This window comes from Motacilla alba, chromosome 3, assembly GCF_015832195.1.
Source record: "Motacilla alba alba isolate MOTALB_02 chromosome 3, Motacilla_alba_V1.0_pri, whole genome shotgun sequence".
Classification (NCBI taxonomy): domain Eukaryota; kingdom Metazoa; phylum Chordata; class Aves; order Passeriformes; family Motacillidae; genus Motacilla; species Motacilla alba.
This window is the reverse complement of record NC_052018.1, coordinates 7693393-7710727: the sequence shown is the minus strand read 5'-3', so window position 1 is coordinate 7710727 and position 17335 is coordinate 7693393. Positions and strand designations below refer to the sequence as shown.

Sequence of the window (17335 nt, the reverse complement as noted above, 5' to 3'; positions counted from 1 at the left end):
TTATGTAGTGGAGAACTGTCACACACACCTCAGTTTGAAGGCTGTTCTGAGAAGTACAAGAGCCTGAACACCACAAATCCTTGAGGATCTGCCACTGAGGGCTGCTGTTCCCTGACTGCTTGAAGGAAAACCCTGGGAAACACACACCAAGTGAAATCCTCCATAGTAACACCTGACTTGGCCCAGTGGCAGCATGATCAGGAGCTCAGAGAGAAGAGTTATTTCTGTCTGTTTAATGGTCTAAATGGTGCCAGTTTTTAAGATGATAAATTAAGATTTCTCTGCCACTACAGCCATGCAAAAACAAAGGTTCATCAAGTTACGGCTGTGAGTAGAATTCAATTAAAGCTTCCCTGCCTAGAGCTCAGCAGAGGATCATGTTCCAATAAGGGATGTCAGCAAGGGCTCCCATTCCCTCCCCAGCCTTCCTGAAATTACTCTGAAAAGCCCCAGCCCCACCCGCTATGAGTGCAGGTACCTCAGCAAGGCCCTCACACTGGACGTGGGCCTGGATCCATTCCAGCCTGTCCGAGTTCTCCTTCTCACGCACGCCCTCGTTCACCTGGGAGCACAACTCCTCCGCACGCTCCAGGGCGAGCCGCAGGTTACTGTGATCCGGGTGGTTCTCTGCAGTGTTCTCTAGAATCTGGTGTGGATCAAAGAGGGAAGAAAGCAAGACAAAAACAGAGGTAAGCCTGTCAGAGAAATCCCCATAAAGGGACAAGCCTTTATCTTGGCTTTTGCTACAGAGATCGAACTCAAAGCGTTCACCTACAAAACCTGACTTGGGGTACTCACACTCTTTATGAGCAGGGGGTAGCGCGTTATCCTTTGCATGGGTTTCAGGAGGAAGCTGGAGAGGGGCATTCCTTTGCAGCGAGGGTCCAGGGCAAGTTTCTGTGGTGCAACCCAGAGATTTAGCAGAGACATTGCATTAGTCATCAGAAAACAGTTTCATGACTGGCACTGAATACAGAAAATTCTCTGATCAGATTCATTTTTCCAGGCATTCCAAGAGATCTTGGATTTTTTCAGCAAGCAAACACTACTTGTATCTAGAACAAACAGGAAAGCTGGCAGTGTCATTGCACCCAGATGCTTTCCCAGAATAAATCACAGGATCATTGTTCATGCAGAATCCTTACATTCAAAACTGTTCCAGCTTTTATTTTGACACCACAGGCTCCACTCGGGTTGAAAAAGAACAAAGCAATGAAAGAAACAAATGCCTGATGTCAACTGTTCTGGCAATTTTCCTTTTATGGCCTAAGTAAATTAGCTAGAGAGAAAGACAGTGTTATAAATAAAGAGCACACACAGTGTTAGCCATGGTCACCCTGTAAATACACCTTGGAAGCCTCTTAGCTATTTTTGCAGGATTTTACTCTTCTGGGTTATTTTGATGTGGTCAAAGGAGAGGGCACAAAAGCCACTGAATCAGATACCTTCAAGTAGTCTTTGAAATCAGCATCTTCGTCAGTTTTCTGCTGCAGCAGGGCCGCTCCGTTGAGCTGGCAGCTGCAGAACCGAATGTAGGCCTGCATGTGGGACAGCTCTGCTGCCAGGATGTCCCCGATCATCTGCACCGGCATCTTCTCACCTCCGGTTTTCTTACGCACCCGCAAGGCTCTGCGGACCAGGAAAGAGATCAACATCCAACTTTGCTGCCAAGTCCGTGAGGCCCAGATCACAACCCTCAGAGATCCACCTCTGAAAGGACACAAACCTGGCAGGTGAATTTCCTTACACAGCACAGGCACTTCCAGGAGGTGCCAGGGTCCTGCCTGAAACCCCAGGAAGTCACCCTGACACAACACCCTGAGCTGAACAATCTCCCCGACGGGGTCTGGGGGACTGGGACTCTCCTTTGAGGTTTCTGGGACAATCAGCATCAATCTACATTCAACCAGCATCCCATTCAATGAATTACTAGCCATTGTATCTTTCTAAAGATTATTTTTAGAGAATAAAAAGTTGTTTTGAAGAAAACTGGAAAGAAAAGCTCCCTACTTTTGTGTAGGGCCTGTTTCTAAGATATTACAGCAAATGTACATCTGTTCTTGCTGTTGATTTCTCCCTCTCTCTTATTATTTCTTTCCTTTTGAAGCAGTCTGACTGCATTCAGCTGTTCTGAATGCAAGCATCCACAGGAAATAATCAGCAAGGACAGAATATTGACTGTAAACCCAGTAAACTTCCTGGGGAAAGAATGACAGAATAATGAAAAGGAAAATATAAGACTGCAGGTAAGTACTCACTTCAGTAACTTTGTATTTGACATGATGAGTTCCTTCCAGTTAACAAAGATCAGTCCCATTTCTCCTTCTGTGAGACAGCCTGAATCAGCCATTGGTTTTTGGAAAACCTGCAGCCAAAAAATGAGCAATTCTTCAGAGAATAGAAAGAGCCTAGCCTCTTGCTTAGCCCAGCAGTGACTTTTTTTGAATGCTCAGTGTCTAATTTCTCAGCAGTTAAAAGCAATTTCTTGCTAGCACTTGTGACAGCTGTTTCCCCTGAGCGTGTGACCCCATTCTGACACTGGCAGCAGCACTTGCAAAGCGAGGACAAGCACTGGGACCTGCAGGCTGACAGCTCAGCAGAAGAGCATTCCTGTGATTTCAGGGTCAGTCACTGCACAAATTACACTCAGGCACTGCTCCTCTCCCCTGACCCAGAGCACTCAGGGTCACCCTGTGTGCAGAACCACAGCTGCTCTCAGGGGCCATCAGCACCTCATCTCTGGGGAGCAGAGCACCCTTGTGACTCAACTATTTGTTTTGCCACACTTCACCACACCATTGCTCTGTACAGAGAGGCCAAGTTGGACACACAAGAGCACCTAATGCTGGCCTGTCCCTGCCCTGCTGAGGGAGGTGGTCTTGCTTCCAGAAATAAAACTGGGGAGAAGGCAGATGAAAAGCTTTTATGGTGCTTCTACAGCTCTGTGCAGCTCTGCCTGACACCTGGCCCCAGCCCATCATCTTTTTACTGAGCCCGAACGCCTAAGAACAGGATTTGGAAAACAGGAAGGTCTTTGTAAGCTGATGGGTTTCACAAAGTGGTGCTTTTGCCTGGTGAGCAACCACATATCATTCACTGGAAAGGGAGGTGCCCACACACCTTTCTTCCTCCATCATCTCACAATTCCTAAGAATTCCTTTATTGTTATTACTTAGTATAGAGGTGTTCTTTTTCCAAATGCACTTTCACATCCAAGCCATCTCACCTCTACGACGAGCTGCAGATCGTCCATGTACCTTTCTTCTGTCTGAATGAGCTCGTGAATGTAGCCCTGCCTTTTCCTTTCCATGGGCTGCATGGTGTCAAGGCTCTGGAGATCAGCACACCCTGCAGGAAGAAAGTCAGGAGTTCAGATCCCACTCAAGGCATTAAATCTGATAAATTAACAAAATCGCACCAGCATTCAGCAGTCTATGGCTCAGACTACACAGGCACTGGTAAACCCTCTCTGCAGCAGCAGTGGGTTTCAAAATCAAGTGATGTAGAAATCGACCCCCTCCCTTCTTTGTTTTCAATCTATCACCTTTTTACTTTTTTGAACACCCCTTGTACTGTGATGCAGAATTAAGAGTTCCTGACTTCTTGCCACTCCATTTGTCTCATGACTTTTCTCATCTCTTCTGCCACACTGATTTGAAACTGTGATTTTCTCTTACCTTGAGCAATGTCTTTTTGGACTTGATGATCTTAAAGGTCTTTTCCAACCTTAATGATTCTATGATTCTAAGTTGTCTTTTGAGAGATGAAGTCATAGAAAATGTGGCTGGTCCTGACTTAGGACATTGCACTTTTAATCCCCACCCCACTTCGGAGGTTCTCTGCCTTAGTAATTAATTTATGATACAAACCACCACTACTAATTTGTAAAGCTGTAACACAACATTGTGGTTGTGGAACTGACAGTAGCACAACTTTTTTTTTTTCAAAATGAGCTGGAAATATATTGAATTATTATCATGCATCAAGGATGAAGAATCAAAATCATGCACAGGTGCACACCAACAGTCAATGACACAAACCCCAAGTTTCTGCCAGAACATGCAATCCCTGCAGCTTCACACGACTCTATCTCTACTGGATGTTAGTAAACAAGACAACGGTGTTCAAACTTTGAACAAACCCAAACCAAAAACGGGTAAAACCAGAGTGGTGAATGTGTTTAGCTGGGTAAAGGAGAGCCAGAAAGTCAATCTGATCCCTCTGTCAGCCATCACAGCAGAATATTGCAAAGCAGCAGGATGGGGGAAAAGGAAAAAAGAAGGAACAATTACAGAGTGCTTGAGAACATCCATCTATCGCTGATGTGATGGCATCAGACTGCAGTACCAGGTGAACTGTGGGTTTGCAGGACAGCAGAAAGGACATCGCAGGGACTCACTGTGATCCAGCAGTTCTAGAGGAACAATACTTCATGAAGGTTCACAGGAGTTGTGAAAGGCAGAATGACCTACAGCAGGAAGGGCTGTGTCTCCCTTGTCACCCTGACGCTCCTGGCACACAAGGATGTGACTATTCACTGTCAAGGTATAGATCTGCTCATGGGAAGACGAGTTAGTAATAAATTTGAGGGAAAAAAACCAAGAAACACTAAACATTGGGCTGACCTTGATGTGACAGTGGCCTAATAGGAACCTCACAGGCTCCTGAGGTTCCAGCTACACCAGCATCAAGGTGCTCTGAAAGAACAACTGTCAGCAGAAGATAAAACTCTTGCCAAGTGAAATTTTAGGACACCGTAACAAGGAAACCCTTTGAACAACACAAAGAAGGAAAACAGCAGCAAAGACAACAGCTAGATTGAAAATCAAGACTTTTCAGTTCTGTTTTGCACCCTAAGGAGGATCACAGATCTCAAGCTTTCTGACAAGGTTTGAAAGAACACCACTTTTTAAGAAGAGATGAGGGATTGCAGCTCTTTTGATCACACAGAATATTCCTTCTGGCCATAGATATCCCCAAAGCTACAACCAGGCCAAAATTAGATGAGAAAAAGAGTGAAGTTACAGATAAAAGTGATTCCTGCAAAGTTTGATGTCTTAGTCCATTGAGACAGTCTGTGGCCAATGTGCTACTTCTGGATTCTTGTGTCACTCTTCAGTCTGTACAGGACTAAGTTTAAACCCACCTGGTTACTAAGATATGAAATTTCAGGACAATCCAAGGGCTTGCACAGTAACCAGGCATTAGTTGTCCAGATTTGGAAGTCTCAGCTTTGGCCAGTGGCTCCCTTTCCTACTGCAAGGTGCACTCCTGTGACAGAAGGAGGGATGGTCTGAAGCTCTTGTTGGCTTGTCCCAGCTGCTGGAACAACACACATGCTGGGATTCGGGTCTGTCTCATGCTGACCACTGAAAGTTGGGGCCAAGCCTGGGAGAGAAATGGGCCCTTTTTATGCATTAAAATAGATTTGGTTTATAAATTTGTTATCAGATGCAAAAATTTAGTTACTTTAACTGGCTCCTCTGCTAACCTTGTGTTTGGACTGTCAGCTTCTGGGATGAAGGGACGAATGCTACTTTGTATTTAGTATTTTATATAATTTTATTTTTACAATTTTATTTAAACACTAGTGTTTACTAGTGAAAACACTCCTAATTTTGATAGGTCTGATGATACTGGCATAAAAACACATTATGGAATCCCCACATTTGATTTTAGAGGGTGAATTCAGGCATTTGAGCCTGAAGGGAAAAACAAAAAATAAAAGGAGAATAAACCAGCCTAATGAGTGCATTTGTTTTCCCTAAGTAGCCACAACAACTCATGGGCTCACTGATGCTGAAAGGGTGGAGCTTCATCTCTACCCTTTCTCCTCCCACACTGCTGTTCCCTCCTTTCCTTGCACCAATTCTGGCACTTATCAGACTCCCTGCTCACATGCTGGCAGCAAACAAATCCCCAAGGGGAGTAAAAGAAAGCAGTTTTCTGCTGGTTTAACAGCCAGGAATGTGCACGGAAGCAGTAAAACTGCCTTGTTTGGCAGCAGAAAGCTCTTAGCTTGGCTTCCCTCTGGTGAAGCTTCATCCCAAGCTCCCCAGGCAGCTCAGGAAAAGCAGTGGGATTTCTGGGAGTGTTTGCAGCAAGGAATTGCAGCTCCTCACCTGCTCTGCTGACCAAGAGGGATACCTGCTCCCTGCAGGGGAAGCCAGCCTGCCTCTCCCACCAAGAGCAGGCAGCGCCAGGCTTTCAGCCAGCCTGGGGCACAGCCTGCCCAGCCCCCTCTCCAGCGCGCTCAGCAGAGCGAACAGGGGGTGTCTGCAACCTTGGAAACTCAGGGCACAGCAACAGAGAGGTGCCTACACTCACTGTGGTGCCCTCTGGGCTAAATCCTGCTCTCTGAGCTGAGGAAGCAGCTGCCAGGGTAAAGCAACCTGGAGAATTTGTAAATAGGAAATCCCAGTCTCTGAAGTTGTGTTTAAAATTATACTTTCCAAATATACCTGAACAAGGAGAATTTTTTCCTACTAACACAACTACCCCAGCATGAAAAACTACTGAGTTTCACAGTGAAGAGATGCTCTCTTCTGCAGGAGATTCAAAGCCCTGAAAAACATGGGTGGCTGGGGAAGAAAACCTTCCCAATTACCGACTTTTTGGGTATGAGCTCATTCAAGGGGAAGAGGGGCAGTTTCTGAAGAAAGGAAATCCTCCAGTGAAAGACAGATGAATAACAGGTATCACTATTTTCCCAAGAGACTTTCCCACTAAATGAGCAGGGGCAAACAGCCATTAAAAGTGACTGCTCTGAAAAGACATCTCAACCTTCCAACAGGAGCTCAGGCACTCATCTGGAAGGATGCAGCTACACCACAGGCACTAACGGCTTTAGATGACCAGTGAAGACTATTTAGGGATAGAGAAGAAGTTTAGATTTGATATTATGAAAAATTTATTCATGGAAGGGGTTATAAAGCTACCCAAGAAAGTGGTGGAGCCATCATCCCTGGAAGTATTAAAAAACATTGATATGGCAGTCTAGGATGTGGTTTATTGGTGCTGTGTAAATGACTGATTTTGATGATTTTAAAGGTCTTTTCCAACCTTAATGATCCATATAAACTGCTTTTTTAAAGGAAGTATCTTGGTTTGCTTAGTGTTGGATTTTTTTTGGAAGGGGTTGTTTATTTTTTTGATTGATTGTTTGACTCTGAGGCCAGCTGACATGGCTGGGAAAAACAGGTAAAGGTTGAGGGTCTTTTTCCTGCCTCCATTTTCCCAGCCTGCCCTAGAAAGGCCAAGAGTCCCCTTAAGGACCATGGGCTGGCATTAGCACAGTCCCTTCAGTACAGCCAGAGGGCAGCTGATGGCATCAGGGGACACCAGCACAGCCAGGTGCAAGCTCTGCAGCCACACACAAGGCCAACACACTCCTGTCACTCCTGGAGGTGCCAGCAGTCTCTGAACCCCAGGAAAGGAATGAATACAAGGAATCTGCTACTGTGGAAAAGGCAGTTTCCATCAGGCTCTGGGAGAAACAATAGAACTTTTAGCCAATCTCCCCCAATCAGTAAACATAGGATACTGTGTGACAACAGAGGAAATTTATGAATCAATTTTCAAGAGGTAAACAGCAAAATCAAGTCACTCCGTCACAGGTGACACAATGCTCATTCCAAGCTATTCAGCTGGGAAAAAAATCCTCTCCAGCTGGACAAAAAAAACCACAACAGACAAACTAGATCCTTTTATGTGTCCCTTTAATAAAATACATTTGCATAGTTATCTTACAACTTTGTTCAAATCCAAAGGTGAACAATTGCCTCATGCTAAGCACAGCCTGCATTTGCATGTCTCAACAACCATCCCACACGTGACACTCAAGCTTGGGAAGGACAAGGAGGGGCTTTAAGGCAGCACACACCAGAATGCAGCAGTTTTATGGGTTCATTACACTGAAGTAGCACAACCCTGCAGCAGCTCCTGCTGCAGGCCAAGGAGTGTTGGCATTCCTACCAGCAGACTTATTTACAGGTGTTTCCAACCCTGCCCAGGAGAATCATACATGGATACAATCTGACAAAGCTCTGAAATGGCAGAAATGTTCAGCGACCAGAGGGAGACATTTCAGTTATTAGTGTGCAACTCTCTGATGGAGCTTTGTGCCTTCTGACTGCACCATCAACCACGTGGAGACAGAGCTTTGGGTGCTCCCAGCCCTCACCACCACGGGCTCCTCACACACCCAGCCCTGCCTCTGGTCCCAGTGGTGGCACAAGGCCTTCCTGCGTGGATCCAGCTCTGGATCAGGAGCTAAGCTTGTGTCAAACCAGGCTCCTGTAGTTTGTTAGTCCATTATGCAAACCAGTTACAGAAGTAGCGCTTTGGTACCTGTTCTTGTGCATTTACAGCACTGTTTGGTTCTCACCCCTGCGACACCAGGGCCCCTATTCTGTGCTGGCCCACAGGAAACAACATTTAGCAAGTACCACACTGCAGGCAACAGCTAACAACGTATTTTGCTTTCCATGTTGGCTTCAGTTTTACTTTTTTACCTTGTGTGGCTCTCAGCAACATTTAGACTCTCAGCTCTTGCCTGGGAGCCATGAGTTCAGCAAAAGACTCTGTTTTCTACCTTGCCCTTAGCCCCACAGCCAACCTTTCTCACCCAGACAAGGGTGATTTTACTTGACTGGCTGGGATGGCCAGCTGAACTCAACTCTGTGGTCTTTTATCAACAAAGGGGTGGATTGCACTCAACCAGAGAAAAAGTAGCATTTTTAAAAGTAAAGTCTGATTACTTCCAATACTTCCAATAGCCACACTGCTTCATTTATACAGAATATTATTTTTAAATAATCTTTGTGTAAATACATCCTTGGTATAATCTTTCCTTTGGATGATCTGATGTGTGTATCCAACTCTTCCTGCACCACTGTGCAGGACAGCAGAGCTCTCAGGCAACTGTGCTGGAACTGTGCTAGGCAGACTTTTGCAATACAGATGAATACTGAAGGCAGGGACTATGTCCCTCTCAATCAGCATTATTAAGGTGTATTTTTATTATTATTATATTTATTATTACACTTAAGAGAATTTAGAGTGTACTCAAGTTATACTGAAACATGAAAAGATAGCTGTGAAAGCACAAAATGCTTCACACTTCAATACTTTTCAGTTCAGACTTCAAGGCAGAGGTTTCAATGATTATCAGTGCTCATACCATACACAACAACACAGGGCTACCTGTGTGAAACTTTGCCAACAGTACTGTAATCTCCAAATGTATCAGTTAAAAAAAATTAAAAATTAGTAGAATGCCACTTTGTTTTGGAAAATTCCTCAAATACCTCAGTGAGGATGGGAAGTTGTTTTTAATATTTCAAAGACAATAGTAGTAATCTGGCATTCAAGGAAAACTGACTGCACATTGATTGTCAGTGTGGCTCAAATCCCACAGATGAACAGTGCCTTTTTGACTTTCAGAAATTACATCATTTGGATCATCACCTAATTCTAACAGTATTACAAATTCTTACTGACTACAGTACATGACTGCTCGAGGCCACTGGTGCAGCACAACACATTCCAGCCTGTATTAAACAGGATTTCCAAGACAGAAATTCAGAGAAGGCAATTCTGGGTGAGTAGTGTATTTTAGTAGAAATACTTAAAACATGGTTTCAGAAGGAAATCAAGTAATCTGAAATACTCGAAGGATTATCTAGCACATTATTTGCCTACAACAACATGATTCCATTCTATAACAAAATACTGGTTCAGACAAAATACATCCAGAATAAAAATCCATTTGTAGTTTTCTGTAGGCACATTGCGTAGTCCGTATTGCACAGAAGATACATCTCTGAACTAAAGGGCACATATACATTATTTGATCAAGGATATAAATACATAACATTGGATTTTGGAGAAAGGCTTTTAAATCTCTGCAATTGGATTAACCTTTTCCTGATAGTACCATCACAACACTCATCTATATATATATATATGTCTATATAGTAAACAAGCAGTTTGTTTTGTAAACATTTCTGATTGCATAAGTGACCTTTGCTGTTTCATAACCAAGCTCAAGAAACCAACTAAATTAAATACTGTGTCTAGAGATCTCTCTTGTTGTTACAAGAGCACAGAACTATTTAATCAGAGAAGTAATCTAGAATCAAATTAATCCTTTTATTTAAAGGGAAATCAAGGTTACAAGTTCCTCCTTCCCTCCAAACATTATAGCAAGACAAGGGCAGCTCATACTGCACTGCATTTCCAACAGGCCAGGACTGTGGGCTGAGGAGCACAGTTCCATCCTAAACCCAAATGCTCTGCCCTCACTCCAGGTTCTCTTAGTGTCTCTCTCCTGGCAACACCTCTTCACTGAGGTTACCTCTGCGTTAGGCTGCTGCTCTGTTTACCAGGAGGAAGAGCAGCAGCTTTCAGACAGTACTTTAAACGTCACTGCAGATCACAGCCAGAGACAAACAATTCAGTACCATGAACTATTTAATGAAAAGAAGGGGCAGGGGAAGGGCCTGGTCACACAGAGGCTGTGCAAGTACTTACTGCAGCAACTAAGCACATTTGCCAAAACTGAAAGCAAACATGAATGATCAGAATTTAGAGGAAGGAGGCTGTTTAGAATGTTTTGAGCCAAAACAACCTGAATTCCTGCCATAGTACTACTGTGAAGGAAGAAAAAACATTAAAATATCCTCCACTCTACACCTAATAGATCTTTTCCCTGTTAAAATGGGTGTGAAAAGGCTGGATGGAGTGCACCAGATCTAACCCTTAGATCCTGTTGCATGTTTGTAATCACAGTGACTATCAGCAGCAGACAGGTAGGGTTTCTTTCTGGATGAGCCATGAAGGCCCCCAGTTTTGAAAGCTCAGTGTGTAAGAGATTAAATCAAGTCCATTAGAACAATAATCAATGAACATTTTAATTCTGCAAAATATGTACATTACAACATTAAAAGAACACAAGTGCCCATTCCAAACAGCTCAGATAAACTGTGCAAATAGTGGGTCTTTGTGTGTCTGCAATCCCACCATGCAAACAATACTTGATATGCATGCTAATGACTACGATTATCAATCCCAAAGGAAATACTAAAGGAAACAAGAATGAACAGCAGTGAAAGCCACACAAAGACCCACTATCCTTTCTGCTTTTACAAATCCACTGAAACTGTAGATTCGAAGAAAACCCACGAAAACCTAATTTCTTGGTTGGATCTAACGTTCAAACGAAGCAAAAGGATTGTGTCAGACACGTGAGCAGGGCTGGCCACCCTGCCTCCACGCTAGTCAAACTTGGATAGTGGGTCTCTGAGGTGCTTTCACACTGGAAGACAACATTGGGTCCTAAAAAAAAAACAAAAAAAAAAATGAAGGATAAAATGAACATAAATTTAAAGAGTGAAACATATGAATTCTACGGACAAAGACAGAACAACACCAAAAAGGTCAGAAAGGAATGATGAACATTCAACTTTCTGAAAACAGACATCACAAGCGTCCACCCTTGCAGTTTTTTATTTATAAACACAAATTTAAGTACTTGTGACCAGCCATGGCTGACTCTGAAAACCCCTGCAGCTCATTCATTTGAACAAAAAGTATCTTCCTAAGGAAAACTTCTGTCATGTAGACTTCAACACAAGGTCAAGCCCTAAGGGATTTTTTAAAGGCAATGGCAAAATTCCCTGAGATTTCAACAAAACTAGAATCTCTCTTGAGAAACTTCTACTGGGACATTAGAAAACCAGATAAAAAGAAAACTTGTAAAGAAAAATCTCATTGGAATTTATTCATATCAGCACATAAAAATTAACCTGTTCAATTCTGTTTGAGGCTGAAAGAAATTAAAACCTTGCATCTAGTCTTATGTGTCCATGGAACAGGAGGTGCCACATCCCTCAGGATTCAAGGGCTACATGGTCTGAAGAGGGACACACCTTGTGGGCAATCCAGAGACTATTCCAGACCCCAAGATTACAACCTGGAAGTGTTATCAAGCCTGACTGACATTCACCAAATCAGTTTTAGAAATACAAAGTCACTGTGTCACTATGAAGTAAGGGACTGATCTCATATTCGATCTTTGCTAAAAGAGGTACAATTCTGGAGCTGTTGAATTAAATCTTAGAATAAATCGTTAATCCTCATGTGTTAAAATATCAGCGTGGAACTGCAACAGGCAACACCTCAAAGCCACTGCTACCATGAACTGTTACTCCACAAAGAGAAGTTACTTGGCAAGAACTAGAGAACTTCCAAACGTGCTGTCCATACAGACACAGAAATGCACCAGCCACAAGCACGTCGGTTCAGAAGTTGTTTTTTCAGTATGAACACCCCTGAAAGTGAGTCAGCTTCATCCACCTGACAGTGTAGACAGGAATTACTAAAGATTTTTTTCACATGGAAATCAACTTCTGGAAATACAGATTCTTGTTACAGGACTTGCCTCATATCTCCAACATGTCACATCCACTAGTAAGGTTTGGGGAAGACAAAAATGAGGTAGCTCTAGAGATATTACGACAAACAACAGCCTGGAGCTCAGGCTGAGCACCTGAAGGAGTAACTGTGATGTGTGAGGAACTGCAGCAGTGCTGGGCTATGGAAAGCAGAAAACATGAACAGGAAACAGTCACTACACATAGATTAGAGTAGAAAGAACTGGCATGACATTCAGCTCTGAGACTCTCATGGGATGAGACACCTCAGGATGAACCAGAAGCCCCTGTGCACATGGAGCACACGTGTGTACACTGAGCTGTCCAGCCCTGAGCAAGAACATCTCTGAGGGATGAACTGATCTCCAACACTAGAAGACATCTAGCAACCACATATGCAGACACAGCTGGAGCAGCTGTCTTCCCTCCTTACACTTCTCTCCTGCCTACCCCATCTTAAACATCCCTTGGGAGGAACGGGAAGAGAACCTGGTAGATGTATCCTTGTCAGATCCTGGTAACACAGGAAAGACCTGACTCTTGATGTTTAATGGTTGAGATTTACCTGAGGGGAAAAAATCTCAACTAAAGAAAACAAAATGACAAAGTTCACACTGGTTCCATGGATAAGATGACAAACTTGAAAAGGTATCTCATTGAAAAAGCCAACAAATAATAAGAGAACAAGTTTCCAAGTGCAAAGCAGATGAAGACTGGCCAAAATAAAATTATCTCAAGACCAAGCCACTGGGAAGAACTGTGAAGTGGTAAAAGCACCATGCCTACCCCCATTACACACACTTTGGAAAGGATGGGAAGAGAACCTGGCACTAAACAGGTACTGGCAACACACAAGCTCTGATCCTGCATGGTTGTGCGAACACTCAAAGATTTATTTAAATCTATTTTGAAACCTGATGAGTATATTTATTATTTATGATGGCTTTTGTGCAAACATTAGAAAAAAGGCTATTAAAACTGTCATTAAAACAGGAGCAAGTCTAACCACCACCACAGCCACCAGGAACACGACTCAACTGTCCTGTGTTCTGCAATTACCACGTGTTTAAGAGACAACCAAACCGACAACACCCTGGAGTCATTTTGGTTTTCTTTTTCTTTCCTTGCAGGGGTCCTGTGCCAGGATGTGCAGCTACACTAAGAGGAAGAGTGATTTTGTTCTGTCCACAGAGCTATGTCAGCAACTTAACAGACGGGACATTTTACTGACCCCAGTTCCTTCTTTGCTAGGGAAGTTTGCCATTACAGCTACAACAAATAACTCCCAGAAAAGACTCTAGATACAAAGGTCTTTAAATCTGGGGGGAAATCACAATTTCCTAAGCTACAAACCTGTCTGAGTTAACAAAATTTGCCTGCTCCCTTTCCAATACCATTATACTTGTTGTAGAAAAAACAGTGTGAAAAACTGCTATTATTCAACAGAGACATTGTAATACTCAGATCAGCAGTTCTTTGAAATGCAACAATGCATTTCTAAAAATATATTCTCTCATATCTCAAAGCTGTTCTGTAGAGGGCCACATCAACATTTCTGTGGGACAACTCCTTAGTGATTTCACAAGAATACTCATGATGGTTTCTCTACTGAGTTTAAACAAGAGCCAAAAATATTGTAAGGAAACCCAAAGAAGTTTGGAAGTTCATCCAGGACACATTTAAACATTCCTCTGGTTACAGAAGATGTACAGAGCAGTCGCTTACTGCTCACACAACTGACCAGCAGCAGCCCAGCTGAAATCTGGGAAATGGTAACTGAACAGAGCTACTGAGCTGTGCTGGGTTTGTGCAGGCTCTGGGCTTAGGGCAGGATTTTTCCTTAAGTTTGCAAATGCCTGTATCACAACAGAGTTGTGCTGGCAAATCCCAGCACAGAACTAGTGTGGAACTTAGGTTATTTGAAATCCTGAGAGAATTTTTAAAAATGAGAATAAATTCAACCTACTCTTTGTTCACCAGTAGGTGAATTTTGTAGAACTGCTTCACGGAGCAGTTCTTAGAGAAAAGTTTAATGGCCAGGTACAGATGACCTGGTGCACATCTGCACATCATTGACCTTTGTCAAAAGCCAGTTTGATGTGGATGGAAATATTCATATTTCACATTACTGAAATCTGAGGAAAACTTACAATGTACCAGAAAAAATGAGAAAAACTTACTCATTATCCAGAAAGTTTCCAATTACAACGTGGTCTTAACATGGCTTTTGCTGAAAATCAGTGGTTTATGTGATGACCTTGCATTTGTCACATTTAACCATGTAATTTGAAATAACAACACACCTAGTGTGACAAGCTGTTACCTTTATCATTTTTGAAAATTCCTAAGTTTTAATACTCAGCCAGAATCTTAATTTTATAGCCCACCTGGTATGGTCTATACTGTTTCTTTAAAAGTGAGATTTGCAAACAAATTAAAGCTTTCAGAGGGCCATTTTAATGATTTAGCTATGTCGAATCAAAGAGTGTTAAGTTTAATCTAAATCCAGAAGCTTTTGCCATTCCAACCACATTGGCCAGAGACATTAAAAAAAAAAAAAGCCTGAACAATGTGTTACCAAAAATATGAGCTCAGAAGTAATTTAGCTAAAAAGAAAACCTCAAGAATGGTGCACACTCTCTTTTGCCCAGGAACCAGAACAAGTTACCCAGGGAAAGAAAATATTTTAACTTTCCAACCCAAGCTGTACCTTCATTATGTGTTTGTGAATGTTTCTGTAAGAACACAACTGTGTGATTAATGAAGTGCAGACTGATCCTACAGTAGCTACAGGCTAACAAGAGTGAGGCTCAGCCAGATTTCCAGATGGGTGTTTTTATCCCAAGAGAACTCCAAACGTTGTCTAGAGGAAAACAGCAAGTGAAGGGACAAGGCCTGTCGTGTCAAAGGAGCAATTCTGGCATCATGGTGTGTTCCCAAACCCACTGGGCTCATGGAAAAATTGGTTTAATCACAAGATGAAAAGCTGAGAGAATAAAAATTGTGCTCTATTTCTCTGGGAGGAGGATTTTCACTGGGGACAGGGGCCAAAAAACAGGGTGTGTGTAGGGGACGCCAGAAACCTTTACTGTGTTTATGTGCTAAAAAGGCAGAGAAGATGTTGACTGTCAGGTGTACAGTTTAGGATCCAGTTGTCAGCCTGCTGCTGGTAATTTTCACCTCAACCTGTGTCCTGACATATATCTTGTTTCTTAGGACTGGATGACAGCTGGAATGCTGGGAGCCAGGACAAGCATATTTAGGACTGGACAGACCACGTGCTAATGCCAAAATCTTTTTCCTATCCCTTTTATGGGTATTTTTACTTAACTGACACATGTGTTAAAATTCCTACAGCACTTTTCCTTATCTTACAAAACTTGAGCAAGTTCTGTAATTGCAGTGTGCCTGCACTGCTTCCCAGTCCATGTAATTATCAGAATCTTGTTGGAAGGAGAACTCCTACCCAATCCAGTATTTTTAGCTCACCCTACAGCACTCTTGCTATCCTACGCTGGCTGGTTGGTAATGTGCTGGTTGTTTGTAGGTGAACAGGAAAAAGGTTTAAACTACCTTGTACTGTAATAAAGTATTTAAAGAAAGAGTGCTTGAAGTACTACTAATCAATTCAGCTGATGTCTGGAACTCCAAATTCCAAACACAAAGAAGAACAGCAATGCACCTTTGAAATGAAGTAACAAAATTAATCAAAAGTAAAGGCTTCTTACACTGCTGACTTGGATCGGAATCTGTGGTCATCTTCACGTAGTTTGAGGGGAAGAGACCTGTCACACCATTGATTTCTCCTTGCCACCAGTCAGCATCATCTTTGTTCAGCACATTAATCAGCTGCCCCTTGGAGAAACTGAGCTCATCCTCATTGTTGGCCGTGTAATCATACATGGCTATTACCTGGCACACTGGGAAGGAAAGAAGAGCAGAATGGAGTTATACCAGTATTAAAACTGTTTTCTCAGTGTTTTACAAAACCACAGGAAAGAAACAACCATCTCAGATGCACTGTTGCATGAGAAAAGTGCCACATGATTTTATCTTGATACAGAATTGCCTTCCCTTTTCTTTTACTGCTTTAAAACTGAGCCAGCCAGTAATTCTTACTTCCACTTTCTGTATCTGTGAACTTTTATAATGAATGGACTGCATCTACTGGCCTTCCAAACACCTTAAAATGTAATCAAGTATCCTACTCTCTTTTACTGGCTGAAAAAGAGTGAGTTTCATTATCTTACTGCAGACACTTGTGGCAAAATGTGGCAGAGGAAGAGGAAATATGCATCAGCTAATAATGAGTTGCAGCTTTAGTCACAGGGAAGTTTTGTCCAGTAAAACCCAGGAAACTGTTGTATAAGCAACTCATAGCTGTAGAGAACAGCATAATTTAGGCACACAGAAGCAAAAAAGCTCATTTTCTGTGAAATAACCTCATTTGTACCCAGCCATTCAAATAGAAAAACCTAGAAATAACCTGAAAATTTGCTTAGTCTCCCTCTTTGTAAGGAGCAGTGCATGTAATTCCTCTAAGATTTTTGCTAGCACTTGGAAACATGGGGTTTCCAAAAGAGAAGAGTATGGCTCTTCAGAGCAACCATCAAAATTAAAAAGCCCAGGAGATGGATGCCTAACCCTCACAGGCACATGAACATTTGAAATAGTTACATAAAATTCTAAATTAAATACAAAGTCTCTTTTTCACCTGAGGGAGCAGCTGATGTGGTTCTTTCACTGCTTGGACCCAGCAGCTTCACATGGCTGGCAGGGAACCATCCCTTCTGTCTCTTTTTCCCTCTTGCCTGTAAATGTTTATAATGGTTATTACACAACTGAAAAAAATGAATAGTCCATAGACTGGAAAAAATTGCAACAAATATGTCACAGATTTT

General features: G+C 42.6%; 1 protein-coding gene across 10 annotated transcripts in view; it reads right to left on the bottom strand.

Moving 5' to 3' along the window:
- Nucleotides 1-17335, bottom strand: part of ITSN2 (intersectin 2) — an 87948-nt gene that overhangs the window by 5312 nt on the left and 65301 nt on the right. For 9 of the 10 annotated variants that reach the window (XM_038130433.1, XM_038130432.1, XM_038130430.1 and 6 more), the window contains 7 exons: nucleotides 17149-17245; nucleotides 16163-16354; nucleotides 3227-3348; nucleotides 2259-2365; nucleotides 1446-1629; nucleotides 799-897; nucleotides 479-646 (listed from right to left, as the gene is read on the bottom strand). In XM_038130433.1, the coding sequence (XP_037986361.1) occupies nucleotides 479-646; nucleotides 799-897; nucleotides 1446-1629; nucleotides 2259-2365; nucleotides 3227-3348; nucleotides 16163-16354; nucleotides 17149-17245 (969 nt within the window). Of the gene's footprint in view, nucleotides 1-478; nucleotides 647-798; nucleotides 898-1445; nucleotides 1630-2258; nucleotides 2366-3226; nucleotides 3349-7154; nucleotides 11338-16162; nucleotides 16355-17148; nucleotides 17246-17335 lie in introns of those variants that run through there. The other variant, XM_038130440.1, reaches the window with a different exon arrangement.